At 50.1% G+C, this 26,612-nt stretch overlaps 4 protein-coding genes across 6 annotated transcripts; 2 read left to right on the top strand and 2 right to left on the bottom strand.

The window, feature by feature from the left end:
- The first annotated feature begins 267 nt into the window (after positions 1-267).
- lipf (lipase F, gastric type) lies at positions 268-7,702 on the top strand. Its single transcript, XM_006793283.3, has 11 exons — positions 268-390; positions 899-1,027; positions 3,117-3,228; positions 3,506-3,704; positions 3,778-3,887; positions 3,961-4,097; positions 4,204-4,350; positions 4,436-4,507; positions 6,588-6,656; positions 6,753-6,863; positions 6,989-7,702. The coding sequence occupies exons 1-11, from the start codon at positions 301-303 to the stop codon at positions 7,109-7,111; spliced, it is 1,299 nt and encodes a 432-aa protein (XP_006793346.2). The 5' UTR covers positions 268-300; the 3' UTR covers positions 7,112-7,702.
- Positions 7,703-7,871: 169 nt separating this feature from the next.
- On the bottom strand, positions 7,872-9,873 carry ankrd22 (ankyrin repeat domain 22). Its single transcript, XM_006793282.3, has 6 exons — positions 9,813-9,873; positions 8,948-9,139; positions 8,768-8,875; positions 8,604-8,681; positions 8,424-8,522; positions 7,872-8,351 (listed from the first exon to the last, which is right to left on the bottom strand). The coding sequence occupies exons 1-6, from the start codon at positions 9,831-9,833 to the stop codon at positions 8,274-8,276; spliced, it is 576 nt and encodes a 191-aa protein (XP_006793345.2). The 5' UTR covers positions 9,834-9,873; the 3' UTR covers positions 7,872-8,273.
- Positions 9,874-10,677: 804 nt separating this feature from the next.
- On the top strand, positions 10,678-18,936 carry stambpl1 (STAM binding protein-like 1). 3 transcript variants are annotated; one of them, XM_087845010.1, is made up of 12 exons: positions 10,678-11,003; positions 12,338-12,479; positions 13,803-14,020; positions 14,098-14,176; positions 15,775-15,870; positions 16,060-16,278; positions 16,724-16,874; positions 16,974-17,098; positions 17,184-17,321; positions 17,735-17,847; positions 17,942-18,036; positions 18,132-18,936. In XM_087845010.1, the coding sequence occupies exons 2-12, from the start codon at positions 12,450-12,452 to the stop codon at positions 18,167-18,169; spliced, it is 1,302 nt and encodes a 433-aa protein (XP_087701136.1). In that variant the 5' UTR covers positions 10,678-11,003; positions 12,338-12,449; the 3' UTR covers positions 18,170-18,936. The 3 variants fall into 3 exon arrangements, with proteins under 3 accessions (XP_087701136.1, XP_087701135.1, XP_087701134.1); XM_087845009.1 differs by having other exon boundaries at positions 10,680-10,906; positions 17,937-18,036; XM_087845008.1 differs by having other exon boundaries at positions 10,680-11,003; positions 17,937-18,036.
- A 723-nt stretch (positions 18,937-19,659) lies between these two features.
- On the bottom strand, positions 19,660-26,372 carry acta2 (actin alpha 2, smooth muscle). The gene is made up of 9 exons (XM_006793281.3): positions 26,286-26,372; positions 24,140-24,319; positions 23,866-23,994; positions 23,665-23,775; positions 21,679-21,763; positions 21,185-21,346; positions 20,910-21,101; positions 20,461-20,642; positions 19,660-20,387 (listed from the first exon to the last, which is right to left on the bottom strand). The coding sequence occupies exons 2-9, from the start codon at positions 24,266-24,268 to the stop codon at positions 20,244-20,246; spliced, it is 1,134 nt and encodes a 377-aa protein (XP_006793344.1). The 5' UTR covers positions 24,269-24,319; positions 26,286-26,372; the 3' UTR covers positions 19,660-20,243.
- Between the last annotated feature and the right edge of the window lie 240 nt (positions 26,373-26,612).

Raw genomic sequence — 26,612 nt, 5'->3', positions numbered from 1 at the left:
CAGTCCATAACACTGTTCATGGTTTAATTACAATAATACATGTAATACATAGTTACCAGATATTAAAACTCTTTAACGCTGAAGAAAATGTATTTTAATATGACTGAAAACAACATTATCATTATTGTGATTTAAAATGTGGAAGTAATGTAGAGTAAAATATAAATGAATTAATATATGGAATTTTAAACAGCCCAGCTTCAAACAACACAGGTTACTATTTCCGGTCTGATCGTCGGAGCACAAACGGTTAACACCTGAGTCCTGTTTCTGGCCAGCAAATCACAGAGAGCCTCTCTCATGACGTCACGGGGGCAGATAAAAGGGAAAAGCAGAAGGCGCAGTCCGCTGATGATCGGACACCTCAGAGAGAGGTCGGCGCGAGGACAGGTAAGTGTAACCGCTTCTTAGCGTCGTTACCTGATTATCAGAACAACCGTCAGGACCGAGCGGTTTATGGGGACCAGAAAGTGAGTTTAAACTGCTGCAAATACCAAACTGATCGCTAACATTACGTCATGAATTTGGCTGCAGCTGCTCCATTCTGCACCTGTATCACGATCTAGTAGAAAAGCGCTGTATAAGAAGCAGTCCATATGACGTCATTCTGAGCCAGCGGGCCAGTCAGAAAATGCCGTTTATGCAGGCAGCAGCTCAGACTCTCTGATCACGTGCTTCTGTGATTATTGATTATCACAGATCAGCACAGTCATCAGATTGAACTGACCACGTGATCCTCACAGCAGCGTCTTCTTCTTCTTCCTTTTCAAATCAAACACGAATCAGTTTTATTTGAACCAAAGAAGAAGGAAAAATTCTTTCTTTTCAGTGAACCACGAACGCACCATCCTGACACTGTGCGTGTGTGTGTGTGTGTGTGTGTGTGTGTGTGTGTCAGACCATGCTGTGTGTGTTGGTGTGTGTGTTGTTTCTCTCGGCTCTCGTCCACAGCGGGCCAGCCGTCTGCAGAGAGTGGCGCTCCGATGACCTGCAGCAGGAGCTGGACCCTGAAGTGGACATGAACATTGTGAGTTTCCATCACCTTTGGAACATTTGGTCGTGTCCAAATTCATGGGCTGGATCCTCCTGAGGCCGCGTCCTCCTGAGGGAGGCCGCGTCCTCCTGAGGCTGCGTCTGTAGGCTGATTACATCACAGCGACGCGCTGTGTAAATCGGTTTGGCTGAGAATAAAGTCATAGTTTTCACACAGCTGAATAAACGTCAAACAGAAAACTGATTAAACAGAAGTGTGAGACAGTCGAGAGTTTCCTCCAGTGTCCTGTTATATTTTAGATAGCAAGGAGCAGACGGCCGAGTTTATTAAACTCCACCGAGACAGCGGTGACGCTGATCTGAAGGCTCGACCGTCCAATTTCACAGCTGCTCACTTCCGGCATACCCGACCTTCTGAGGACCCGGCCCACGTAGACCGCGAAGGCCGGGTCCTCAGGAGAATGCAGCCATGAATTTGGACACGTCTTTTGAGTGAACCTCTGACACAGGAAGCTCCAAACCTGCAGTTCCTGCAGCGTGCACCGAGGCTCCAGTAGTCAGTCTCATAGACTCCCATGTTAAAACTTTACTTCCTGTCTGTGACGTCCGTGCTGGCCGGAAGCATTTCAGGCGCCATGCTGCGATGTGTTCGGGTTCTCTGCTCCTGCTCGCTGTGTTTGTCTCAGAAACTTCATTGAAACAGTGTAATTGTTAGAGCAGCGTGCACTCTGACCTCTGACCTCACTCTGACCTCACTCTGACCTCGTCGTTACAAACATGTTTAATATGAACGCCAACAACAGGAACGGGAGCTTCATGGCAGGAAGTGAGGAAAGGGTCTGCGGGTGTTTCCAGGATGTCACTGTCATCTCTCTGTCCTTTCACAATAAGAGCCCTGACTCTTCGCACAGTGGCCTCGGTTGATGGACTCTGAGCGATGAGCTCAGACTGTTTGTTCACTGCAGTCGCTGAACTCTGACCGTTTGACTCATCAGGCTGTTTGAAGACATCAGCTGTAACTGTTGACCCGTGACCCTAGGTTACCATAGCGATATGGATATGAAAATCTCCTCGTGATGTCCTGACAGAAATGACTCGGCGTGAGCGCCGTCTCAGATTCATGTCAGAGTCCGTTTGTAATGCTGACTTTGATAAACGCTCGCCGCATTTCTGTGTAGCTCGGACACTCGGGACCTGGCGTCATCACGTTGTCATACAGGGGAGCTGTTTGTCCTGAAGCCTTCACCTGAGCTGTCAGACACACCTCTGAGGAAAGAATCAGAGCGATGCAGCTGATGGAGCTGAGAGCAGCGTGGAAGACCTGACGAAGACTCCCTGACCTTTGATTGGTTAAAGGTGAATGAGCTGGTCTCTGTGCTGCAACAGAAACACGCCTTCATCAGGTAACCTGTAACTTTGCACCTGCAAACCGCCACGCTGGTCTGCAGGGCTTTCAGCTCGAAGGAAGTTTAACTAAAGTTTCACAGTAAGTGGAACGTAACCAACCAGTCACTGATAATCACTGCGACTGTGCATTGATTGGTCAGTCACGTGACTGCAGCTCTTGCATTTTAGACAAAGTAAACTTTGCAGTCACGGGCATTGAGATTGCACAGGGTCTTTTATTTTGAAATTTCACAGGGTTCTCTCAGCTGTTTCTGACTCTAAGTTCACATTCAGCTGATACACTGCAGCGTCATCACGTTTAAAAGAAGCAGCGTCCTGCAGTGCACCTGTGTTAACGCTCTGAGAGACAGGCTGACGGCTGGTATCCAAGGAGACAGCTGATCTCGGCCCACGTTACTAAGCCCCGCCTCCCCACACAGGGAGGGGAAGTTTTTCAGAGAATGCGCTTGGACCCGGGGTGCGGGTCTTTGATTCCCACATCATGGTCTTGCAGGCACAGCGTCAGGTCATGTGATATGTCGTGTTTATGTCGATTTTTTTTTCTCTGCTCTGCAGTTTTATTTTTAGACTTGATCAGAGTTTGAAATGATCCGGTTTTAGCTCCTCCCCTTTTAAGTCATCCTTCTTCTGATTGGCTCTCAGGGATTACCTGCACTCACACTGACCTCACTGTTTGAAACGTCCACGTGTGTGTGTGTGTGTGTGTGTGTGTTCAGACAGAGATCATCCGGAGGTGGGGTTACCCAGCAGAGGAGCACCAGGTGCTGACGGAGGACGGGTACATCCTGGCCGTGAACAGGATCCCGCGAGGACTGAAACCCTCCAAAGGTCAGGCAGCTTCCCTCTCTGTGAGCACATTTGGTTTTGGTGCAAACAGGAAGTTTTGCCGTGTCATCGAGCTTCACTTCCTTTTTACAGCAGTCCTGATGAACTTTGTCCTGAAGTGATTCACATGATCTTTCACCTACATTCACTTGACCTTCCTCTCCTCCCTTTAACGTCACGCTGGCTCTGAATCCAGATGTGGCTCTGAATCCAGATGTGGCTCTGTAGAAACCTGCCGTCTGTTCCCGGCAGGTTTGATTTGACGGTTTGTGTCCTGCAGGTGTGAGGCCGGCGGTCTTCCTCCAGCACGGTCTCCTGGCTGCAGGCAGTAACTGGATCACCAACCCGCCGACCTCCAGCCTGGGCTACGTGCTGGCGGACGCCGGCTACGACGTGTGGATAGGAAACAGCCGCGGAAACACGTGGTCCAGGAAACACCGCACGCTGAGCCCGAACGAGGACGAGTTCTGGAGGTTCAGGTACCCGCCCCGCTATCCTTTCACCTGCGCAGGTGTCAGAGAGCATTAACAGAGCTCTGGTGTTTGTCTGCAGCCACGATGAGCTGGCTCTGAAGGATCTCCCAGCTGTGGTCGACCACATCCTGAAGGTGACGGGCCAGGAGCAGATCTTCTACATCGGACACTCTCAGGGAACCACCATAGGTGCTTTTACTTTGAACTGATTTCTGTCCCAACAGGCTTCCGTACATGGAATTAATCTTCTCTCCGTTTCCAGCATTCATGGCGTTCTCCACGCTGCCAAAGCTCGCCAGCAAGATCAAGCTGTTCTTCGCATTGGCTCCTGTGGCCACTGTCGCCTTCACGGGCAGCCCCTTGACCAAACTGTCCTTCCTGCCCGACGCCGTCATCTGGGTACGAACCAGTCACGTGACCAAACAGCTGGTCGTGCTCTCGGTCTGCTCGCCGTCACGTTTACAGAGTCAATAAGTTTGTTTTGTTGTTCTTGTTGGCCCCACAGGACCTGTTTGGGAGGCGGGACTTCCTGCCCCAGAGCGCGATGATTAAATGGTTGGCCGAACACGTGTGTGCGAAGCAGCTTCTCAACGAACTGTGCGGGAACATCTTCTTCGTCCTCTGCGGCTTCGACGAGAAAAACCTGAACATGGTTCGTGTCTCGCTGGGAAGCAGGTGGTGACCGAACGGGCGCCTGGCGTTAATCAGATAATTACAGAGAGCTGTTTGTGTTTCAGACTCGGACTCCGGTCTACACCACGCACTGCCCCGCTGGGACCTCCGTCCAGAACATGATCCACTGGGCCCAGGTAACACACACACTCATACCTGCCTGTGAGCACATGTGGGGACCTTGATGTTGCTCTGCAAATACAGCCCACAGAGTGTGTGTGTCCACAGTGTGTGTGTGCGTCCACAGTGTGTCCACAGTGTGTGTGTGTGTGTGTGTGTGTGTCCACAGAGTGTGTGTGTCCACAGTGTGTGTGTGTGTGTGTGTGTGTGTGTCCACAGTGTGTGTGTCCACAGAGTGTGTGTGTCCACAGTGTGTGTGTGCGTCCACAGTGTGTCCACAGTGTGTCCACAGTGTGTGTGTGTGTGTGTGTGTGTCCACAGAGTGTGTGTGTCCACAGTGTGTGTGTGTGTGTGTGTGTGTGTGTGTCCACAGTGTGTGTGTCCACAGAGTGTGTGTGCGTCCACAGAGTGTGTGTGCGTCCACAGTGTGTCCACAGAGTGTGCGTCCACAGTGCGTCCACAGAGAGTGCGTCCACAGAGTGTGCGTCCACAGAGTGTGTGCGTCCACAGAGTGTGTGCGCGTCCACAGAGTGTGCGCGTCCACAGAGTGTGCGCGTCCACAGAGTGTGCGCGTCCACAGAGTGTGCGCGTCCACAGAGTGTGCGCGTCCACAGAGTGTGTGTGCGTCCACAGAGTGTGTGTGCGTCCACAGAGTGTGTGTGCGTCCACAGAGTGTGTGTGCGTCCACAGTGCGTCCACAGAGTGTGCGTCCACAGTGCGTCCACAGAGTGTGCGTCCACAGTGCGTCCACAGAGTGTGCGTCCACAGTGTGTCCACAGAGTGTGTGCGTCCACAGAGTGTGCGTCCACAGAGTGTGCGTCCACAGAGTGTGCGTCCACAGAGTGTGCGTCCACAGAGTGTGCGTCCACAGTGTGTCCACAGAGTGTGCGTGTCCACAGAGTGTGCGTGTCCACAGAGTGTGCGTGTCCACAGAGTGTGTGTGTCCACAGTGCGTCCACAGAGTGTGCGTCCACAGAGTGTGCGTCCACAGAGTGTGCGTGTGTCCACAGAGTGTGCGTCCACAGTGTGTCCACAGAGTGTGCGTCCACAGTGTGTCCACAGAGTGTGCGTCCACAGAGTGTCCACAGAGTGTGTGTGTCCACAGTGTGTCCACAGAGTGTGTGTGCGTCCACAGTGTGTCCACAGAGTGTGTGTGCGTCCACAGTGTGTCCACAGAGTGTGTGTGCGTCCACAGTGTGTCCACAGAGTGTGCGTCCACAGAGTGTCCACAGAGTGTGTGTGTCCACAGAGTGTGTGTGTCCACAGAGTGTGTGTGTCCACAGTGCGTCCACAGTGTGTGCGTCCACAGTGCGTCCACAGAGTGTGTGTGTCCAGTGTGTGTGTCCACAGAGTGTGTGTGTCCACAGAGTGTGTGTGTCCACAGAGTGTGTGTGTCCACAGTGTGTGTCCACAGAGTGTGTGTGTCCACAGTGTGTGTCCACAGTGTGTGTCCACAGTGTGTGTCCACAGAGTGTGTGTGTCCACAGTGCGTGCGTCCACATGTCACCTGTTGGTTTGTGTTTAATGTTTTTGGTTCAGTAAACGAGCTCATTTGAATATTTAGTTTTGTTCTTTGAGAAATGCTCACACGGATTATTATTGATTGGCTGAACCTGGGTCACATGACCCTGTTTTATATTTAGTACACTATTATTGGTACTTCTGCAGCACGGTGGTTACCACTGTTGCTGCACAGCAAGAAGGTCCTGAGTTCAATTCCACCATCAGGTCTTTCTGTGTGGAGTTTGCGCGTTCTCCCCGTGTTTGCGCGTTCTCCCCGGGTACTCCGGCTTCCTCCCACAGTCCAAAGACATGCAGTTAGTGGGGATAGGTTAATTGATCAATCCAAATTGCCCATAGGTGTGAACGTGAGAGCAATTGGTTGTCTGTGTGTTGGCCCTGCGACAGACTGGCGACCTGTCCAGGGTGGACCCCGCCTCTCGCCCTATGACAGCTGGGATAGGCTCCAGCGCCCTGCGACCCTGATAAGTGGAAGTGAATGGATAGATGGATTATTGGTACTCATTTTTGTAGCTTTCATTCTGCTCTGGTGTGCCTGTACATGGGGCAGGTGTTAATAAAGTTTCCTGTATTCAGGCCGTCCACACAGGAAGACTGATGGCGTTTGACTTCGGAGCAGCAGGGAACACGAAACACTACAACCAGGTGAGGCCACAGCACAGCAGGGACTCCTACAGACTCTGAAATGTCACCTGGTCCCTCGCTTACGGTCTCCGTGTCCTCCCTGTGTCCCCTCTGCAGTCCACTCCCCCCGAGTACCGTGTCCAGGACATGAAGGTTCCCACCGCTCTGTTTTCAGGGGGACAGGATACGCTGGCGGACCCAAAAGATGTGGCAGTCCTCCTCACTCAGGTGAGCATTACCTACGAGCTTTATTCACATTAGGCGATGATGGAGTACGGCGGGGGCGTGTCCTTGAATCTGATCATTAAACAGGAGGCGGGGCCAGCCCGGATAACAGCTGTGCATGTCTGCAGGTCCCTAACCTGGTGTACCATCAGCACATTGAGCACTGGGAACATCTGGATTTCATCTGGGGGCTGGACGCTCCGGAGCAGATGTTTCCTGCTGTGCTGAAGCTGCTGCAGGAGTACCGATAGAGGGCGAGAGCAGCGGACGCCGCCCGCCGCAGCGTGGTTTATGGTTTTATGGAGACTGAGTTTTGACACTTCTTCCTGCAGCAGGATGTTTCTGTCCCGCCCTCCCCGCCTGGACCCGTCACACCACCTGGAGCTTTAAAGGCAATCGAAGCTCGCTGCTGCATGTTTCAATGAGCAGTCACTCTGAAGCGTTTTCATGGCAGTTTAACTCACTTCACACCTGGCAGGTGTTCTGCCGGGAACCAATGAGAGAGCAGCGCTGTCACGCTTCAGGTAACTATTCGTGTCACAATCTAACGATCAGCGTGTGAACGGGTCGCACGGCGAGCCCCGGGGCGCTCGGCTCAGAAGCAGCACGTCGGGTTGAATCTGTAGGAGCAGAGCTGTGTGTCGGTCAGTGCGGCTTCTTTTTACTACTTCCTGTTTTTAGCGTGGAGACGCTCGTCCTGAGGACAAACTGTGAGAATGTGGATGTGAGAATAAGAAGTGAATCTGCAGTTTCAGTCACCTGTGTGCGATTTTTAACTTGCTGTGAAACCATTTTTACTCATGATGATGATGTTTCCTAAATAAAACCATTTTACGACCACAGCTTGTTTTCATTCCTCCTTTTTTGTCTGACAGCTCTTAATTTGAAAGTTTTAGTAGTCGAGACCTTTACCATGAACATCTGAAAGGTAAAGTAAAACAGCTGGAGAGAGTAACAATGTAGTTTACAAGTTTATTCAGAAATAAAAATGTTACTTTGTTTCATCACTCGCTTCATTTCATGTCAACACTTTTATTATTACACCTGTTCGTGTAACAGTCCCAAAGCACACCTCTGCTGACAGTAGAAGAACTACAGATAAACAACGAGCTCTCAAATACTGTTGCCTAGCTTAGCACAAATGAGGCAAAGCTATTAGCAAAATGTAGCGTAAAGATGGGGCGAGAATTTCTAAAGTTTGTTTTTTCTTTTTAGTTGATAAATTACAACATTCAGTTAATTTTATGTCTTACAAAAACCTGGAAGTGGAAACTAGCTTGTAGCCCGACAGGTGAGTGGTTAGCAGAGACAGCGCTGCATGCTAGGAGGTCTCTCTGAGATGCTAGTATCGTCAGCATAGAAGGCGGAGGAATCGGGTGCTGGCGCCCCCTGCTGTCCGCATGGATGAGAACTTCATTCGGTCTTCCTCAGCATGTTGATCATCTTTTGGAACTTGAGTCTGGTGGCGATGTCCAGCGGGGTTTCTCCGTTCTGTAAAAGCAGACACGTGTTATCAGGTCACGGAAAGCGTCTCGCCACGGCGTGCTGCGCGTCTGTACGCACGTTATTCTTGATGTTGGGGTTGGCGTTTCGTTGCAGCAGCAGAGGAACCAGGCGATGACTTTTTCTCTCACAGACGTAATGAAGAGCGGTGTTCCCCTTCTGCACACAAAACACCTTTTTACTGTCAGGAAGTGGCCTGAGATTTTCAAATTAAAGTGCGTTAAGCTCCTGTTCACGCACGTAGTCGACAGCGTCGACGCTGACGTCAGTGCTCAGCACGGCCTCCATCAGAGCCACGTTCTTCCTCTGTTTCTGCAGCTGCAACACAGAAACACCGGTGAGCAGATCAGACTGTGCTTTACCTGGATGATGTCACGCTGAGAGAGACTGCTGATTGGCCGTACCATGATGAAGTATCCGAGCAGCAGGACGGGCATCAGGATGGTGATCATCAGATAATCCAGCAGTGAGAAGGTCCTCTTGGAGGCGTAGTGGAGACACGTCCTCTGTTTCTGATGTGTGACACACACAGGTCAGTAACACAGCTCGCTAACCAACATGATGACATCATCAGGGAAAGGCACCTTATTGGTCAGCTGGCTGTTGGCCTTGTTGTCCAGCAGGTATGTGACCGCATTCAGGTGACCGTGGCGGCAGGCAGCAATGAGGGGTGTGTCCCCGGTGTGCACCTCCTGAACATTCAGGTGGGCGGGGTCTTTTTTCAGGAGGAAGTACAACTTATGGACGTCGCCCTCGTACGCCGCCTGGCAGGCCGGCTGAGGAGGAAGAGGAGGAGTTACATGAGTTAAGCTTCGTGTTATCAGCTGATCAGGAACAACCCGGTCTGTCCAGTTTTCCACTCTTATCTCACTCACTCAAGCTCCTCCCCTTTTAAGACCGCTTTCTTCTGATTGGCTGATTCTCAACATGTAAAAAATTAGATCCCACCAGTTTCTCATTATTATTATTATTGTTGTTATTTCAATAAAACTATTGTGTAACATTTACTATCTTGATCTTGATTTCTTCTCATTTTCCTGTTTTTGGTAGTTTTCTGTAATATTTGCAGTCATTTTCTCGCAGTGTGTTGCAGTACTTCTTTTTTTTTAGTCCTTTATTTATCCAGGTAAAAAATCTCATTGAGATTAAAAATGTCATTTCCAGGAGAGACCTGGCATCATGGCAGCAAAAGTCACACACCACACAGGTATGTAACATTACTGCAGTCATTTTCGTGTCTGTCATATTTGTTGTCGGAGTGACGCCAGGTCATTAAACGTCTACCTGTCTGTTTGTTTCAAGTGAAGCTTTACCTGAAACTCAGGTGTGTGCACGAGAAATCAGCCCGAACCGGAAGAGCGCGCCTGAGCCTTTCGGAGTAAAGAGTTAAAACGAGGATTAAACGTGTTTGTTTAGCAGAGAAAAGAAGGAAACAAAGCGCGCTCTTACCTCCGAGTAAACCATCCCCATGACGGCACGAACACACCTGAGCACGTCACGGTCCGACACTTCAGCAATAACACATCCGGATCCATTTTCAGAATAAGAGTCTCTTTGCTGTTTCACTTCATTCCGTATATTAATAAACACACCAGAACACGTAGGTGAGTCCGGACGGCTTCCTGTTTCCACGTGACACTCGGAGGGCGCGCACGTGATCTCATGTGGTCTTTTCTTCCCACCAGAAGAACTTTTGCTTCATTGCCAGACCCGGTGCTTTTATTTTGTAGGCCGCAAAAAGAACTTTGTGTACCTTACCTGCTAATGTTGAGACATCAGAAAGAGCCCGGGGAGCCGGAGGAGGAGCCGGAGGAGGAGCAGGAGGAGGAGCCGGAGGAGGAGCAGGTAAACTCAGAGCATCTCGAGGCGGGTTGAATGTTTTTATATGAAATCAAACTTGAAAACATCTGCAGTGATTATCAGAGTCCAGAAGAGGGCGATAAACATCCGCACACACCTGATCACAGGTGCTCTCGGACCCTCGCTCTGCACCGCTCCACTTCCGGTGAGACCCGCTGTGATAAAGGCAACATGTCAAAGCAGCTCTGCTCAGAAAGATTTGAAACGGTGTCCTTTATTCTGAAAGAGTCTCACCTGCTGTGCTGAAGGTGTTTCGGATCTGAGGCCCCGGATGTTCTGTGACGGACGTCTGTCACAAACAATCTGTTCGTGTCATTGATTATTGATGACATCATTTGATTATGTTTGCCGGGTCTCTGTCTGAGTGAGACCTCCCGCTGTTCTCCTGCTCTCTGTGGGGGCTTTCTGCGCATGTGCACAGAGGTCACACCCGCCGCGGTGACACCGTAAAGTGCGAGTGAGTCATCTCGATCTCAGAGACGATCTCTGCGGCTACCATCTCCGCGGGTAGTCGGTGTGGAGCGGCGGCATCCTCCGGAGCTTTCATCCGTTTCTCACATCTGTCCCGCAGCTGGACCGGACCGGTCCGCACCGCCCTGGATCCGGTTCATCCTCCGCCGCCGGGCTCCATGTGTGACCGCGGGATGCAGCCGGACTGCGGGCTGAACGCCGACACCGAGCCGGTAAATCATCCTCCGGGTCCAGTAGTACCGGGTCTGAGCCGGTAAATCAATCATTTTCTTTATCGAGCTGATCAGGACCTGTAGACGTCATCATCAGGTGAGTGTGGGGGCTGAAAGCAGCTGTTTCCAGATGTTTTCATGCTAAAGTTAAAACAGGGCTGTTTATTGGTTCCTCAGCAGCTCATTTTTAAACCAATCACTAATCAGTGAATCTGCTGATCAGCCTTTGGTTTATCGATAAATCCTGTAATGACATGTTGAAGCCTTCAAACTTTAGTTTGAAAGTCTGTGACGTAGCAGAGAAAGACTGTCAACTTTTATTTTGAAAATAGAGACTCAAGGAACCCAAAACAAAGAAATAAAAGTTTCATTTTTAATTTCAGTCACTGAGCTTTTTTAAAACAAGCTTTTATTTTGAAAAAACAAATCAATTAATTGATCTGCTAATTGAGGTGTGTCCAGCTGTGACATCACAGCAGCCTGAAAGCAAACCTGTGTTTAGGTTTACATCCAGATCTAAGGCGCTCACAGACATGTCCACCTTAAATCACATGTTCCAGGGGACTTCATGCAGGTGTTCACCTTTAAACACCTGCATGGCATCATCATCATCATCGTCGTTGCTGTCAGGTTACCTCAGGTCGTCTGCAGGTGTCGATGTGTCGCCGCTGGCTCGTCAGCATATGAACGATCTGAACGAGGCCGAGCTGGTTCAACTCGTCACACCTGCGTTACAAGCACTGAGCTCTGATTGGCTCACGGAAACGACACCGACAGGTCTGACGTGTATCAGCTGATGTGAGCGGAGTCAGGAGCAGTTCAGTTTGATCCTCAGACACAGAGACGAGTTTACCTGGCCCAGGTGGAGCTGAGTCCCTCGTAACCTGCGACAGGCTCTCTATACCTGCCCACGAGGATCCTCTGGATCAGGGCCTCCTCCTCCAGGTGTTTACCTGCTGCAGGTGAGCCTCCAGAACTGATCCAGGACAGCCGTCAGACCAATGAGGAGGACTTTGAGCTTCTGCTGAGCGTAATGGTAGGATGGTGGGGGTGGAGTCTCACCTGCGGATGGTTGTAAATGAAAATCGGGGCGAGTTTGTTCTTTCGAAGCACTTCCAGCCAGGTGCAACTGTTGCCACGGTGACGGTGGCGTGATCAGAGCTGTTTGTTTGGACACAGAAGCTTGTGAGGAGTGGGAGCTCGCCTTGTCTTCATCGGTTTAAGAGCGGCTGAGTCACCTCATGGTTAGTCGCTGGTTGCCATGGTAACTGTGGACCAAGCTGAAGGACAGGCAGGCATGATGATGATGATGATGATGATGATGATGATGATGATGAGGGGCTGATGGGAAATAAAACAGCTTTAAAGGAACATTCCACCCATATGTGCCGTTTCAAAGCTGCTCATCTTGTTTTTCTGTCTCCCCCGCAGTGAAGCATCATGGGAGGTGGCAGATGGACGAGCCGGCCGTGGGCCGACCAGTGACACGCACACGCTGAGACACACACACACACACACACACACACACACACACACACACACAATGGAACAAGGCTTCAGCTTAAACACGTTGGTAAGTACTGAGTGTGTGTGTGTGCGTGTGTTTTACTGATGCTGTGGGGACCCACACGTGTTCTTGTTACTCACAATGTGGGGACAGAAAAACACGCATCATAACAGCTTTACAACACAACAGTGACACGACTGCCAGCACGCGCTCAGGTCTACAACAACTGCATCATTTTACCTGGAAGCTGAAAATCACGTCTCTTAGTTTATTTTTGTCATTTAATTATTTAACTAAAAATGAAATAAAATGAAACGAGTGTGAAAAAAAAGTGAAAGAAAAAAAAGAGTTGTAATAAAATTAAATTACATATAAAATCAGACATCACAGAAAGTTCTAATAAAGGCAGGCTAGGGTTAAACAATGATTATATCATTAAATTCAAATGTATCAAATAAATATCCTAATGAATCAGATTAGATTAAAATTAGAAGTAAAAGACAAAACGCTTCCTGATCAGTAGGAACAAAGTTTTATATAAAACATCAGATCAAAGGTGAGACAGAGTGGGGTTGTTTCTGCGTCCGCTCGGTGCACAGAGGTCTTCTTATCCTCGGCGCTCCGACTGGCGCCGTCATCTTAATGAGCTGAGCAACAAACGCTGCATTCAGGCTCCCAGCGGGGACGGGAAATCTCAGTTTCCTGCCTGAAAAACACTTCAGCTCAGCTGTGACGCCATTCAGAGTTTTTAATGTCGGCTCCTTTAATGAGTTTCGTGTCCTTAAGCTCGTCACCTGCTATTAAACAGAAAAAAATCTTTCACTGAGATATTTTATTTTACTTAGTGTTCGAGCCGAAAGCCTCTGAGGGACACGGGTCTCTGAGGGACACTGGTCTCTGTGGGACACGGGTCTCTGTGGGACACGGGTCTCTGAGGGACACGTGTCTCTGAGGGACACTGGTCTCTGAGGGACACGGGTCTCTGAGGGACACGGGTCTCTGTGGGACACGGGTCTCTGAGGGACACGTGTCTCTGAGGGACACTGGTCTCTGAGGGACACTGGTCTCTGTGGGACACGGGTCTCTGAGGGACACGGGTCTCTGAGGGACACGGGTCTCTGTGGGACACGGGTCTCTGAGGGACACTGGTCTCTGAGGGACACTGGTCTCTGAGGGACACGGGTCTCTGAGGGACACGTGTCTCTGAGGGACACGGGTCTCTGTGGGACACGTGTCTCTGTGGGACACGGGTCTCTGAGGGACACGGGTCTCTGAAGGGTCGCTTTGAGCATCGATGACAGTTCAAAACTGAAATCACAACACTCATGTTGATGTTTTTAGAGGCTGCTGCCATCTTTGCTCTTCTCTGACGAACACCTTCATCCACAGAAGAAGCTGGCGGCAGAGCCCGACTACACAGACGTGTCGCTGACGGCGGCGGAACGCGTCCGAGCGCTGGGGAAGATGGGATGCTGCGTGGAGATCAACGAGGACATCGCGCCCAGACGCTACTTCCGCTCGGGTGTGGAGATGGAGCGCATGGCGGCGGTTTACCTGGAGGAGGGCAGCCTGGAGAACGCCTACGTCCTCTACACCAAGTTCATCACGTGAGGCTCAGTGGCGTTGGGGGCGGGGCTGCTTGGTGTTTCGCACAGCATGTGATGTGACGGCCGCTGTCTTTCAGTCTATTTGTAGAGAAGTTGCCCGCCCACAGAGACTACCAGCAGTGCACCGCCATCCCCGAGAAACACTTCATCATGAAGGTAACAATCGTTATGAACTTCCTGTTTTATTTTGAAGACGCTCACCTGCCTGCTCTTGAGCCACTTCTACTTCCTGTCTTTGTTTTTTTCCCCACCAGCTGCAGACAATCACCCAATCAGCCTGTGTGTTATCAGTCCCAGCTTCCTGTTGCTCAGGTTGTTGCTCGCTGTGCTGCAGCTTTCCCCTCACCTCTTCCTGTAAGTGTTGTAGGTCGCTCCAGCTAGCAGCTGTTAGCTTCCTTTGGCCTCTGATGGCTCCAGCTAGCTCCTGCTGCCATGCTGGTTTAAAATCTGGCTCGATGGTTGTAACTCATCATTTGAGATGTGGTGGTTTGTCCTCAGACGTTGGTAGATTTTCTCCAGGCTGCTTGTCGTTAGCAGTTTGTGGACAACACAGTTAGCTTCTGTTAGCGCTCTGATGCTCGTCTTTCTCAGAGCAGCCTTCAGTCTGTCGCTCTTGTCTGAGTTGTTTTCCACGCTAGCAAATCTCCAGATCTATGGGCCTGTTTCTTCTTGGTACTTAACAACCTTTGGTGCATCGATTCTGCCCATGAAGAGGCTTCAGCTGAGGCTTCAGGCCGGACTAACCATGGGCTGTGTATCTTTTTAATCTTGGGATGTGGTGTAGTTTAAAAAAGTCAGGCTCAGAGTTGAACCAGGATTAAACGCTGTGACACAGATCTGGCTCATACGTCGAGTCTGTGGTTTGTTAGCAGGATGAAGTTTCCAGATCTCCTGCTCGATTTGTGCTCGGGGATGTTTGGACTGAGATCCTGTTGGCTGAAGCTGGTGGGCGGGGCGTTAGTGTTCAGGTGAGAGTGTCTGGCAGGTTGGAGCTGAAACAGATACTTGTTCGTTAATCAGCTGGCTTAAAAGTGCCACGCTGGTCGCTGCGAGCAGGCTCGCCGCCGTCGTGTGGAAACATCTGTCCTGATGCTGACGCTTTCACGGCTGCGTCAGAAAAGTCTCGACCGTTTTTGTCGTGGTAGAAACACGAAAGTTTTCATCCCTGGAAGATTCTAGAAAACTGATCGTGCAGCAGAAACATCAGGAAACATCTGGAACTCGTGCAGTTGCCACAGCTGGAGCTTAAAGAGCAGAAACGTAACAGCTGGATTTCACTGAACTTTAAAAGTTGAATCTTTGGGCATCGGTCTGTGAGATGGCGGGCGAGGGCGACCGTTTCCGCCCGTCTCGTCGTATTTGTTCCTTCCTGTGTTTGTTTTGAGCGCGTGTGTCAGCGTTTCCTTGGTTTATTCTTAAATGTGATGTTTCTAAGTAGGCGACACGATGAGTGCAGGTGGAGCACAGGCGGACGTAGTTAAACATCGCTGGAAACGTGTCCAGTCCTTAAACCAGACTTCAAATCTTTGTCTTGTTGTTGTGGCTGTGAAGGACTGCCTCCATCTGGCCCCTCCCCCTCCATCACGCCAGCCCTACATCATGAATCCTCCTCCTGAGTCCAGGTGGACCCAGAGTGACCTCTGTAAAGTTATGCTGTTTTTGGTGCTCCAGCTGCCGTTCCTGTTCCAGCTGTTCCTGCTGCAGAACCACACCTGGTTCTGGTGTCTTTGCTGTGACCTGTTCTGTCTGTGCAGAAACTTCAGGAGGTGGCGTTTCCCCGTAAAGACGAGCTGAAGAAGCGCCTGGAGGAGAAATACAGCAGGGAACACAGCGAATACCTCAGAGCCCAGGTGAGTGAGTTTTCACAGTATTGATTATTGATCAGAGGAGCGCTCGGTGTGGGAACGATCCAGGGGAACAGCCTCTGCGCGGTGAGTCCATCCCACCTGTCTTTCAGGTGAAGGTTAGCGTGTGACACGTCGTTTATTTTAGGTAAACTCGCCGCAGCCACCTGTACAAGCTCATCTTTGTTTCCTCAGAGCCAGGCGGCGGTCGTGGTGCACGGGTGTGGCCAGCAGCTGCAGCAGCTGTCCCTATTGGACGAGGACAGGAGAAGGTTCCTGCTGCTGGAGGAGGAGAGGCAGCGCGTCGCCGCTCTGCGACGCATGCAGATTGAATCGGAACAGTTTCGCTACTTCGAGGACCAGCTGAGACGCCAGGAGCTGGCCAATAAGAGAGGAGTGGAGGCGGAGCAAAAGGTAGCGTATTCTTCATAGTACAGGTTTAAGGAATTTCTCGCTGGCTTAGTCTTCTCGACCCGGAAGCTGCGTCGATGTTTTGTTTCATACTGCAGTGCCTTTGGCAGCAGGACAGCGTTCATGTACGGACAACACTAGCTAACATTAGCCAACATTAGCTAACACTAGCCAACATTAGCTAACATTAGCCAACATTAGCTTGCAAAGAGTCCAGTAAATGACCGGCTCAACACAAACTAACACTCGTGCCTCATTTTGACGTTAGAGAACTAGCTAAAGCTAACCAGCTAGCTGGTGTTAGCAGGGAAGCTAAGGTCGACCAGCTTTACACCCTGAGCTAACGTTAGCCTGCCTACTAACAGATTGGCTTGTGAAGTACTGGTGTACTGGCCCAGCCTACTGAGTACTGTGTAGTTTGACTGCGTCTTTCATGTTTGTGTTGCAGGTTCAGACTAAAGTGCCTGAGGTGACGGACGGCTCCCGTCTGTCCCAGCAGCCAATCAAAAACAGCATACGATCCCAGGGGGCAGACCCTAACAGAAACAGACCGCCTGCCCCTGTGAGCCAACCCGCCGCCACGCTGGCTGGAGTACAGAGTCAGTACACAGTCACTCCGTATACCTGCGTGTACGCAGGTTCAATCTGACCTCCACGGAGACGTTACGCCCTCTTAAACCAGGTGTGTTTGTGTATAGGTGAGAGGGTGGAGGGCCTGAGGCGAGTCCTGATTCCCAAAGGCCTGACTCAGAGTTTCCTGTCGCTGGCCCGGTCAAACACGGCCAGAGGAATCGAGACCTGCGGCGTCCTCTGCGGACAGCTGGTGAGCGAAACGCACGTCCTGTCACGCCCTCGCCCATTTTCAGTCATATACCACCAGCCAAGCCCCGCCTCTCTCTCATTCTCAGACGCACAACGAGTTCACGCTGACTCACGTCGTAGTCCCCAAACAGACCGCCGGCCCGGATTTCTGCGACATGGAGAACGTGGAGGAGCTGTTCAGCTTCCAGGATGAGCATCACCTGCTGACGCTGGGCTGGATCCACGTAAGCATGCAAGCTGGGGGGAGGGGCTTGGAGGAGGTCCTGGAGCTCCATGATTGGCTCTTGTAGAGATGCAGTTAACCTTCTTCGTAGCAACAGCAGTTTGTGAGAACAGAAACAGTGTGACACTAAAATAAACTGTAACGTTAGCTGTCTGGTTAATGTCCTCACAAACGCCTCACTCGGGGCCTCTTTTGGTGAGTGGTTTAGTATCAAGTCCCCACAAGTGCTGTAAGCGAGCACACGCGCCTGACAAAACCAGTGTTTCTCCTTCATTTACATGATCATATATCACCATGGAAACGGTGCCTGCAGTCGAGCAACAGATGAGCCGAGCGAGGGAGAGGTCTCACTCTGCACGCGTCACTTCAGTCAGGGTTGTGGTTCAGTGTGTGACCTCTGACCTCTGTGTTCAGACTCATCCCACTCAGACGGCCTTCCTGTCCAGCGTCGACCTCCACACTCACTGCTCATATCAGCTGATGCTGCCGGAAGCTGTCGCCATCGTCTGCGCGCCAAAACACAACGAGTAAGTCTGTCACTGGAGCACGCGTGTATGCCGATTTCCCACGAGGCCTTTCAGCCCGCTAACGTCGCTCCGCCCGTCTCCCCCCCCAGCACAGGTGTGTTCAGGCTGACCGACCTGGGGATGTCCGAAGTTTCTGCCTGCAAGCTGAAAGGTTTCCATCCTCACTCCAAGGAGCCGCCGCTCTTCACGGTGAGACCCTCGCCGAGGTCATCGTCAGGATACCGCGTGCTGTGTTCAGCCCCGACTCTGAATCACCTGTAACCCCTCCTCTTTTGTCCCCTCAGGTGTGCAGACACGTCGTGTTCAGGGACTTGCGGCTTAACCTGCTGGACTTCAGGGTTTAGACAGGAAGCACTGGCAGGTTTTTATTCTGAAGAGGAAACTGTGAACGCACCGCCGGTGTTCGCCGACACGTTGTGATGTCGAATTTACAGGAAACTTTTAACACTTTTAATTTTTGGTGTTTTTTGTTTTGTTTTTTTGCTGCTGAGCCCTGCATCTTTGCCCCGAGTCCTGCCTGTCAGGCCGCACCCGTCCTGCTGGGCCGCTGATCGCAGCGCTAAGGCGCCCCCGGTAGTCAGCTGATATCCACCAAGCTTGGCTGTGACCTTACTTCCTGTTAGGCAGCTTCCCTGACACTCTGATTGGCTGTGGCGGTTCAGTGTTGAGAGGTTTGGTCTCAGATCAAAGGGGAAAGTCTCTTCGCTGCTGCAGATGTGAAACTGTGAGGAGACTCTTAACACTCTGTCATTTTAGGCAAGACCGTTCACGCCATAAGCTACTCTGACCTTTGACCTCGAGTGGGGTGCCATGTAAGGGGTGGCAGACAGCAGGGGGCGCTGCAGGCTCAGGTGAAGGCGGTGTGTGTCGTGTAAAGCGGGCCCTTTTAAACCTCTTGCAGATGAAATTATTTTCTGATGTTTCTCTCGTGGTGCGTTCAAAGCGCCCGCAGCTGGAGGACTTCTCAGTGTGTGCACCAGCAGATGTTTTCTTGTCGAGCTGTTGTGTGACTGTTTTTTGCTGATGACGTTTTGACAAACTGTGACCTGACTGCTGTTTTTAACTTTTTGGTAATAAAACACCCTCTGCTGCTCCAGCACCCGTATGCGTCTGTTTTTTGATTAAGTGTCTGAAACTGATCGCTCCACCCACTCAAACCCACAGACTGCTCAGATCTTTAACTTCTCACACAAACTTGCTTTCAGAGGAAAAAGAAAGACGCAGTACCATCTGCAGGCTGACGCTTCACTTTATGTTTGGAGGATTTCTGCACGCTAACTGCGGCTCTGTGGGACAGAAACTAAACGGTGGCGATGGTTGGAGCCCTCCTGCTACAAAGTATTCGAGCATTTGGTGTTTGACTGAGGGGTGTGATGGCAGCAACCTGACACTAATACTCAAAGACACAAGAGCCCACAATGGATTTCAGGCGTGACAAGGAGGCCCTCCAATCTGAAGACACGGGGAAAGGAAGTGGCGAGGGTGTTTGTGAGCAGCGTCGGTTGCTCTTGTTTAAAAACGCTGTTCTTAGCGCTGCAGCAGCCAAACAGATCATTACGGCTTTGCCACACTGGTCCACTTGATTTATCTTATTTAATAAAGCTTTATTGAAATGTTTAAATCTTTACTGTCAGCAGCTGCAGTTCCAGCACGGACCACCAGGTGGCAGTACATCCCCAGGACTTGTTCCCCCTGCTGAGTTCAGTAATGTTCACTTATTTTCAGTTTTACTGTTTATCTGCTTCACTCTTAATCAGCTTTGGTTGCTATGACGACAAGGTTCAGCTCAGGTGAAATAAAAGAGCGACGCCGTTCAGGTATGAGAGCGCTTTATTGTCTTCCTGGGTTCATTCAACCGTCACTTCCACGTTCACATCACCACCTTGTCAAATGTTACTAAAACAGATAGCACCACGAGGTCACACCTACCCACAGGTCAACAGCAGTGACATCATCATACACCGTGTGACATCATCAGAGCGCCGCGTGAATGTGATCGATAGAAGACGACACCAGCGGGCAACATTCAAGCTTTATTCATCAAAAATAAAAACGCACTTTCTGACAGGAAACAGCACCAACGTGGAGCTCAGAGGGGGCGGGGCCACAGGTGGAATGTGGGGTGGTGGGGTTGCAGAGGGCAAGCGGGACATTCACAGTTTGAAGGTGAGCAGAGAGGGAGGATGTTTGACTTTCTGGAAGTTCTTCAAAAACAAACATGACATCACTTTCTGTCCTCTGAGGTTAACGCTGTCGAGCGCTCTCTGACTTCCTGTCGTCCCTGCGGGCCTGATTTTGGTGGCTGATCTGGGGTCTGTTAGCGGGTGCTCGGTGCAGGCTAAAATAACGTTGTGCTAAAGGAGAGGGGGCGGGGCTTGAAGGCCCGGGCGCAGCCTTTAGAAGCACTTGCGGTGGACAATGGAGGGTCCGGCCTCGTCGTACTCCTGCTTGCTGATCCACATCTGCTGGAAGGTGGAGAGCGAGGCCAGGATGGACCCGCCGATCCACACCGAGTACTTCCTCTCCGGGGGAGCGATGATCTGAGAGAGAGGGGTCAAAAGTTAACTAACTTTCTGCTGAATGTGAGTGAGCCTCAGTGAGGTCAAGCCTCACCTTGATCTTCATGGTGCTGGGGGCCAGAGCGGTGATCTCCTTCTGCATGCGGTCTGCGATTCCCGGGTACATGGTGGTTCCCCCAGACAGCACGTTGTTGGCGTACAGGTCTTTACGGATGTCGATGTCACACTTCATGATGCTGTTGTAGGTGGTCTCGTGGATACCGGCTGACTCCATACCTGCAGGAGGACCGAGGACCAGATGCTGGGTTAGAGAGGTTCAAACAGCCATCGGTGTTACAAAAGACCCGTTGACGGAGCGATCAGTCGAATCTGAGCTTTTCTCGTCAGCATTGGAGAATCTGCTGATTGTCTTTGTTTTTTGGGTCTGAAGATGTTCGGACACATCAGATCAAGTATTCAGGAGAGCAAACTCAACAGTGTTTTATTAAGTAGCAGAGTTCTACTCTAACCAGGTACAGGGACAGACAGGCAGGGGGGACCGACCAATGAAGGAGGGCTGGAATAGCGTCTCAGGGCAGCGGAACCTCTCATTGCCGATGGTGATGACCTGCCCGTCAGGAAGCTCGTAGCTCTTCTCCAGCGAGGACGAGGTGGCGGCTGTCCCCATCTCATTCTCAAAGTCCAGAGCCACGTAGCACAGCTTTTCCTTGATGTCCCGCACGATCTCTCTCTCCGCTGCAGGCACACAGACAGACAGACCGGGTCAGAAACATCATCACAGGTGACTCTGACATTACCTGGAAGTGGGCGTGACCTACCGGTGGTGACAAAGCTGTAGCCTCGCTCGGTCAGGATCTTCATGAGGTAGTCGGTGAGGTCGCGGCCCGCCAGGTCCAACCTCATGATGGCATGAGGTAGGGCGTAGCCCTCGTAGATCGGCACATTGTGGGTGACGCCATCACCTGAGTCCAGGACGATACCTTGAGGGTAGAGAAACAGGACAACTTTGATTAATAACCTTTAACCTTAACCTTTAAACCCACAGTTTTCAATCCGTCACCGTGACAACAAATATAATTAGAAACAGCGCAGCCATTCTCGCTGCTATGCAGATTCAGATCAAACGGAGGTTGTTGTACTCGGCCCTGAAAATCTTAGAAATATGGTCTCTAAGCAGATTCTTACTCTGGATGGCATTAAGTTGGCCTCCAGTAACACTGTGAGGAAGCTTGGAGGTGCTTTTGACCAGGAGTACAGCACCAAAAATAAGATGAGGTTGTGATTAAGGAGAAAGTAGGAGGTGTGGTCCAACCTGTGGTACGTCCTGAGGCGTACAGTGATAGGACGGCCTGGATGGCCACATACATGGCAGGAACGTTGAAGGTCTCGAACATGATCTGAAAACAAAAAAATCGTGGAAATATTTAGTCTTAACCATCAATCTGTGTTCCTCCAGGAACAGACAGAAGAATCCAAAACCTGCAGTTCCTTTAGCATCCAGCAGAGGCAGCAGTGCGTCAGCCCCCACAGACTTTACACCAAAAATAAACATTTTTAAAGCCTGATGCACAAACTGTTTGGTCTCTGTAGATAATTTGCCCTTCTTAACATCTGTTTTTAGAACTCACCTGTTTAAATCATATTAAGTTTGCATTATTAGGGGCGTGGTTACTTTGGCTGACAGGTGGATAGTGACACAGGTGGCTGTAGCTGCTAGCTGCCTGCTAGGCTTTGCCTCAGCTAATTGGAGTCCATGAACTGGGCCTCTGGACCCAGTGTTGTGCTGGTGGAGCTTTTTGGAGCATTTTAAATGATGTAATGTGACCAGTAACATGGCTGCTGTAAGGTCACTGAACTAACAGATAATCCAAGGCTTAGATCAAGGTTTGCTGAGTGTATGTTACTGATTAGCAGGTATCTGCGTCTGTGTGATAAACCTGTACAGTGTGTGGATACAGACTGATAGCCAAGAAAACTAGCATTAGCTTATAACTTTCAGCATTCCACCCGCTGACCAAATATGTTCACTTCCTGAAGCAAAAGCCCACTACGGCAGTACCCATAATCATAAACCTAAGATCTAAAATCTGAAAAATCTGATTAATGGGTGATGTCATGATGTCCATTTTTTATCTACAGTCTGTGGGATACCTGCTTCATCTTGTTGTTTGTTGTACTGTAGTGTACTTTCATACTGCAATACATTATGTATATGTATATATTTATTAGGGGTGCAACGATACTCGTATCGATATTGAACCGTTCGATACAGTGCTTTCGGTTCGGTTCGCATATGTATCGAACAATACAAAATTTTTAATTTATTTTATCAACTTTCCTTCTGACGGTGCTGTCTGTGTTGAGCGCTCAGTGGATCTGTGCTCGACAGTGCAGCCTAGGCGGAGTAGTCGAACACAGATTCACTGAGCGCAGCGCAAGCTAGCGAGACAGAAGTTAGGCTCTCGTTGCAACATGGCAAATTGAACCTCCCCCACCCTCATTCAGATCTGGCGTTTGGGACTATTTTGGTCTTCATGTGACGTATGACCCTGAAGGTAAGCGTGTCATGGACTAAAGTAAAACAGTATGTTGGATGTGCCAGCAATGCTCAATTACATGAGTGGGAACTAGTGTGTTAGCGCAGTTAGCTCGTTAACGTGTTGGCCGTCCAGCCCCACGCACGGGGCGATCCGCGGTAGCTCGTTAACGGAGATTTGCCGTGTTGTGGCGTTAACGTCATTTCAGATTAAGGCTGACAGCACTAGTGGGAACACAACGAATATGACTGCACATTTACTCCGACATCATCCTCGTGCAAAGACAAGTGGAAGCAGACAACAACAACAAGCAGGCATGCTACAAACTTTAGCCGAGTCATTTAGACAGCCGTTAGCACATGATTCTCCTTATGGGGACCTGATATGTTTAATATGCTGCTGAGAATATAGCCCAGAAGAAGCGTATAGTAGAGCTTTTATTTTGGAAAGAGACATTTCTCTGTAATAAACTCTCTTTTCCAAAGATGAGTGATTTCTCCATCATAGATTTATTTTTTATTACTTTGTTTCAGCAACATTAAATTTAAAAACTGTACTTTTGAGTTAAAAAATATATTTATAATTTTAATAAATGACAAATTAAAAAGGCATGAACATTTTTTTTGTATCGAAAAAATATCGAACCATGAATTTTGTGTATCGTTGCACCCCTAATATATATCTATATATATATATCAGTACATGTAGAGCACTATAGTATAGTACTGCATTACTGTGGTACATGTAGTAGAGTGTAGTACCTGTGTCATCTTCTCCCTGTTAGCTTTGGGGTTGAGTGGCGCCTCAGTCAGCAGGGTGGGATGTTCCTCTGGAGCCACTCGCAGCTCGTTGTAGAACGAGTGGTGCCAGATCTGACCAATCAGAGAGCAGAGCAGCAGTCACACAGGTGTGTGTGTGTGTTTGCGCGCGTCCATGTGTGTGTGTGTGTGTGTGAGACACACCTTCTCCATGTCGTCCCAGTTAGTGATGATGCCGTGTTCGATGGGGTACTTCAGGGTCAGGATTCCTCTCTTACTCTGAGCCTCGTCTCCCACGTAGCTGTCCTTCTGCCCCATGCCCACCATCACTCCCTGCACCACACAGAGCGCGCTCAGTTTACTGGTACTCACCTGTGCCCACTCACCTCACTGTCCCTGATTCTTCAATAATATATTACTGTCATAATCCCGACATTTGTAACTGGATGTCCCTGTGTGTGTGTGTGTGTGTTTGTACCTGGTGCCGGGGCCGGCCCACGATGGAGGGAAAGACGGCTCTGGGAGCGTCGTCTCCGGCAAATCCGGCTTTGCAGAGACCGGATCCGTTATCGCAGACCAGAGCGGTGCTCTCCTCGTCATCACACATGACTGCAGGGGGCGCTGTAGACGAGCAACGACACTACGACACCGAGTCACACTGCAGGCAGAAGAAGACGCAGGTTCAATTACTTATCATCGGCAGGCGTGTGTGAGCGCTCGCCACTCAAACCATCCACATGTGTCACATCCCAACATTATTCTGTTTGAGCCTCGGCGCCGTGGCGGCCTGTGAGGGCTCACGGCTCTGACGGAGATCCAACCACTCGCCGTTTTTGTTCATTTGTGCTTTTGGAGACAGTTTAAAGCTTCAGCAGGAAGTGAGCGGGCAAAGGCAACATCGACACATCGTGTTGAAGGTCACACCGAGCCGGGCTGAAGGGCCCTGCAGTACCGCGCTCCACCACAAGATGGCGCAGTGAGCCGACATGACCTTCAGCAGGTAAGAAGACGCTCCTGTTGAAGCAGTGAGGTTAAAATGGATCGTCCGCACAGAGGGAAACCTGCCCGAGGACCTCACATCATCCAGCTGCAGCACCCCCCCAAACATGAGGCACTCTGGGAAAACTTCCTAATTAGGACATGAAGCAGAGTCCTGCCTGTGTTTGGTATGCTCGCTCGCCCTCTCTCCCTCTCTGTGCTCTCTCTGCCTCCCCTCCCCATGTGTCCCTCATCGTCTCCTCGCCTCCTCACCTCACATCTGTCCATATTTAGTCATGAATCTGGGAATCGAATATTTCTGATTTTCCCTCCAGCAGAGCTCATGGGCTCAGTTTGCCCTCAGTCCTGCCTGCCGCTCGTCATCTGTGGTATAAACTCAGAACCAAACCTGCAGCATCAGCTGATTTCATCTAACTGTCATCCAGATGTTTAATGTAGAGGCGAGCACAGCTGCACGCTGCATGAAACACGAGCCTTTCAAATTTACCTTTTAAACCATGAAACATTTTTTCTGCAGATTTCAAACTGGCTGTGAGCAGCAGGGGGCGCTGCTGCACCGGCCTGACAGGTTATACAGCTACAACTACATGTGTGTTTCACGTCTTTCCCTTTCTTCAATTTGTAGAAAAGTTGTGCTTTTTCAAGTTTTAGCTAAAATCATAAAACTGTGTTTTCACGTCTCTGTGCTGTAAACACACGAGGCCGTGTGTGTTCAGACTTTAAACACACGGCTGAGAGGCAAAAGTAAAGACATCACTCGTCCTCACACGAGGCTACGGAGGCCTGTTTGTGCCAAAAAACTAAAATCAGAAATGATATGGAAAACACAGACATACCTGTGTTCAAGTACAAGTTAATATTTGATTTTCTTTTTGTATTTAATCAATACTTCAGTTTTTAAATATTTATTTTTCAGCCTACATTTGATTTTTTTTCTTTATGTTCTTCAAATTTCTCTGGGACATCTGAAGCATGACAAATGTTTCATTTTTAGTTTTCACCGATTTCACTCTGTGGGGGAGTCGCTGCCCCCTGCTGGCTGGAATGGTCCACAGGTTTCTCTTATTCATTTAAAGCTGATCAGAGATCAGTGGATTGAAGCTTTGCAGAGCTCAGTGAGGATTTAATCTGATCAATGTTCAATTAAAACGTTTCAGTTTGAACCAAACTTCAGTCAGAAAAAGTCCAATTTTACACACACGAGAAACACCAAAGTTTCAACGACCTGAAACATGGAAAAACACGCGAGGAGCAACAGGAGGAGGAGAGAGGAGGTGAAAGGTGCCACTGTTCACTACAACCACGAGGAGCACAGCAGAGAAGGACACAGAGGAGGTGGAGGAGAGGCTTAATGAACGGAGAGGAGGTGAAAAAGGTTCCACAGCTTTTACAGTTTTACATGAGAAAGAGCGGAAAGGAGGGGAGCGAGGAGGTGCTGGAGGAGGTGCTGGAGGAGGTGAAATCATGGAACTGTAGAGCAAATAAAAGAGACGAGGCAAAGTAAAGACAGAGAAGGAGCTGCAACATTTTTAAAGTGTCAGAGCAGAGGAGCAGAGACGAGGAACGGCAGCTTCATCACACTTACACACAGCCAGGTGAGCAAGAAGAGGTGGTGGAGGTCTTACCGTGGTGGTGCAGGGCCTGCTGGGATGTGGGGGCGGGGGCAGGACAGAAGTGAGAGTCTGCGGAGCTGCGACTGAGTTTATCAAGCCTCCACCTCCTCCATCCATCCCTCCATCCCAAACAAGGCTCTGAGCCCCCTCCCGTCTCCTCCCTCCCCCCGCGCCTCCCCCACTCTCCCCTGCTTCAGTCCTTATAGGGCAGGCCTGGAGGGAAGCAGCCAATCACACGGCTGGTGGAGCCCCGGACTTTCTCCCATCATTCACTGCATTCCTCAGAGAGAGAGGAGCGCCGAGGGCTCCTGGAGATCACACAGCCAGAGTAATCAGATT

The sequence above is a fragment of the Neolamprologus brichardi genome, chromosome 8, assembly GCF_056152115.1.
Source record: "Neolamprologus brichardi isolate AB-2024 chromosome 8, ASM5615211v1, whole genome shotgun sequence".
Taxonomy (NCBI): domain Eukaryota; kingdom Metazoa; phylum Chordata; class Actinopteri; order Cichliformes; family Cichlidae; genus Neolamprologus; species Neolamprologus brichardi.
This window is presented reverse-complemented; position numbering and strand designations above follow the sequence as displayed.

Bases quoted from the DNA above. Each gene is read 5' to 3' on its own strand.
- lipf (XM_006793283.3), top strand. From the start codon at position 301: ATGACGTCACGGGGGCAGATAAAAGGGAAAAGCAGAAGGCGCAGTCCG. The intron at 4,351-4,435 runs GTTCGTGTCTCG...TTTGTGTTTCAG, and splicing joins ACGAGAAAAACCTGAACATG to ACTCGGACTCCGGTCTACAC. The intron at 6,864-6,988 runs GTGAGCATTACC...GCATGTCTGCAG, and splicing joins TGGCAGTCCTCCTCACTCAG to GTCCCTAACCTGGTGTACCA.
- ankrd22 (XM_006793282.3), bottom strand. From the start codon at position 9,833: ATGGGGATGGTTTACTCGGAG. The intron at 8,682-8,767 runs GTACGGCCAATC...TCTGTGTTGCAG, and splicing joins TGCTCGGATACTTCATCATG to CTGCAGAAACAGAGGAAGAA. The intron at 8,352-8,423 runs GTGCGTACAGAC...CTGCTTTTACAG, and splicing joins ACCCCAACATCAAGAATAAC to AACGGAGAAACCCCGCTGGA.
- stambpl1 (XM_087845009.1), top strand. From the start codon at position 12,450: ATGGAACAAGGCTTCAGCTTAAACACGTTG. The intron at 12,480-13,802 runs GTAAGTACTGAG...CTTCATCCACAG, and splicing joins GCTTCAGCTTAAACACGTTG to AAGAAGCTGGCGGCAGAGCC. The intron at 18,037-18,131 runs GTGAGACCCTCG...TTGTCCCCTCAG, and splicing joins AGGAGCCGCCGCTCTTCACG to GTGTGCAGACACGTCGTGTT.
- acta2 (XM_006793281.3), bottom strand. From the start codon at position 24,268: ATGTGTGATGACGAGGAGAGCACCGCTCTGGTCTGCGATAACGGATCC. The intron at 23,776-23,865 runs GTGTGTCTCACA...CTGATTGGTCAG, and splicing joins ACTGGGACGACATGGAGAAG to ATCTGGCACCACTCGTTCTA. The intron at 21,764-23,664 runs GTACTACACTCT...TTTTGTTTTCAG, and splicing joins ACAGGGAGAAGATGACACAG to ATCATGTTCGAGACCTTCAA.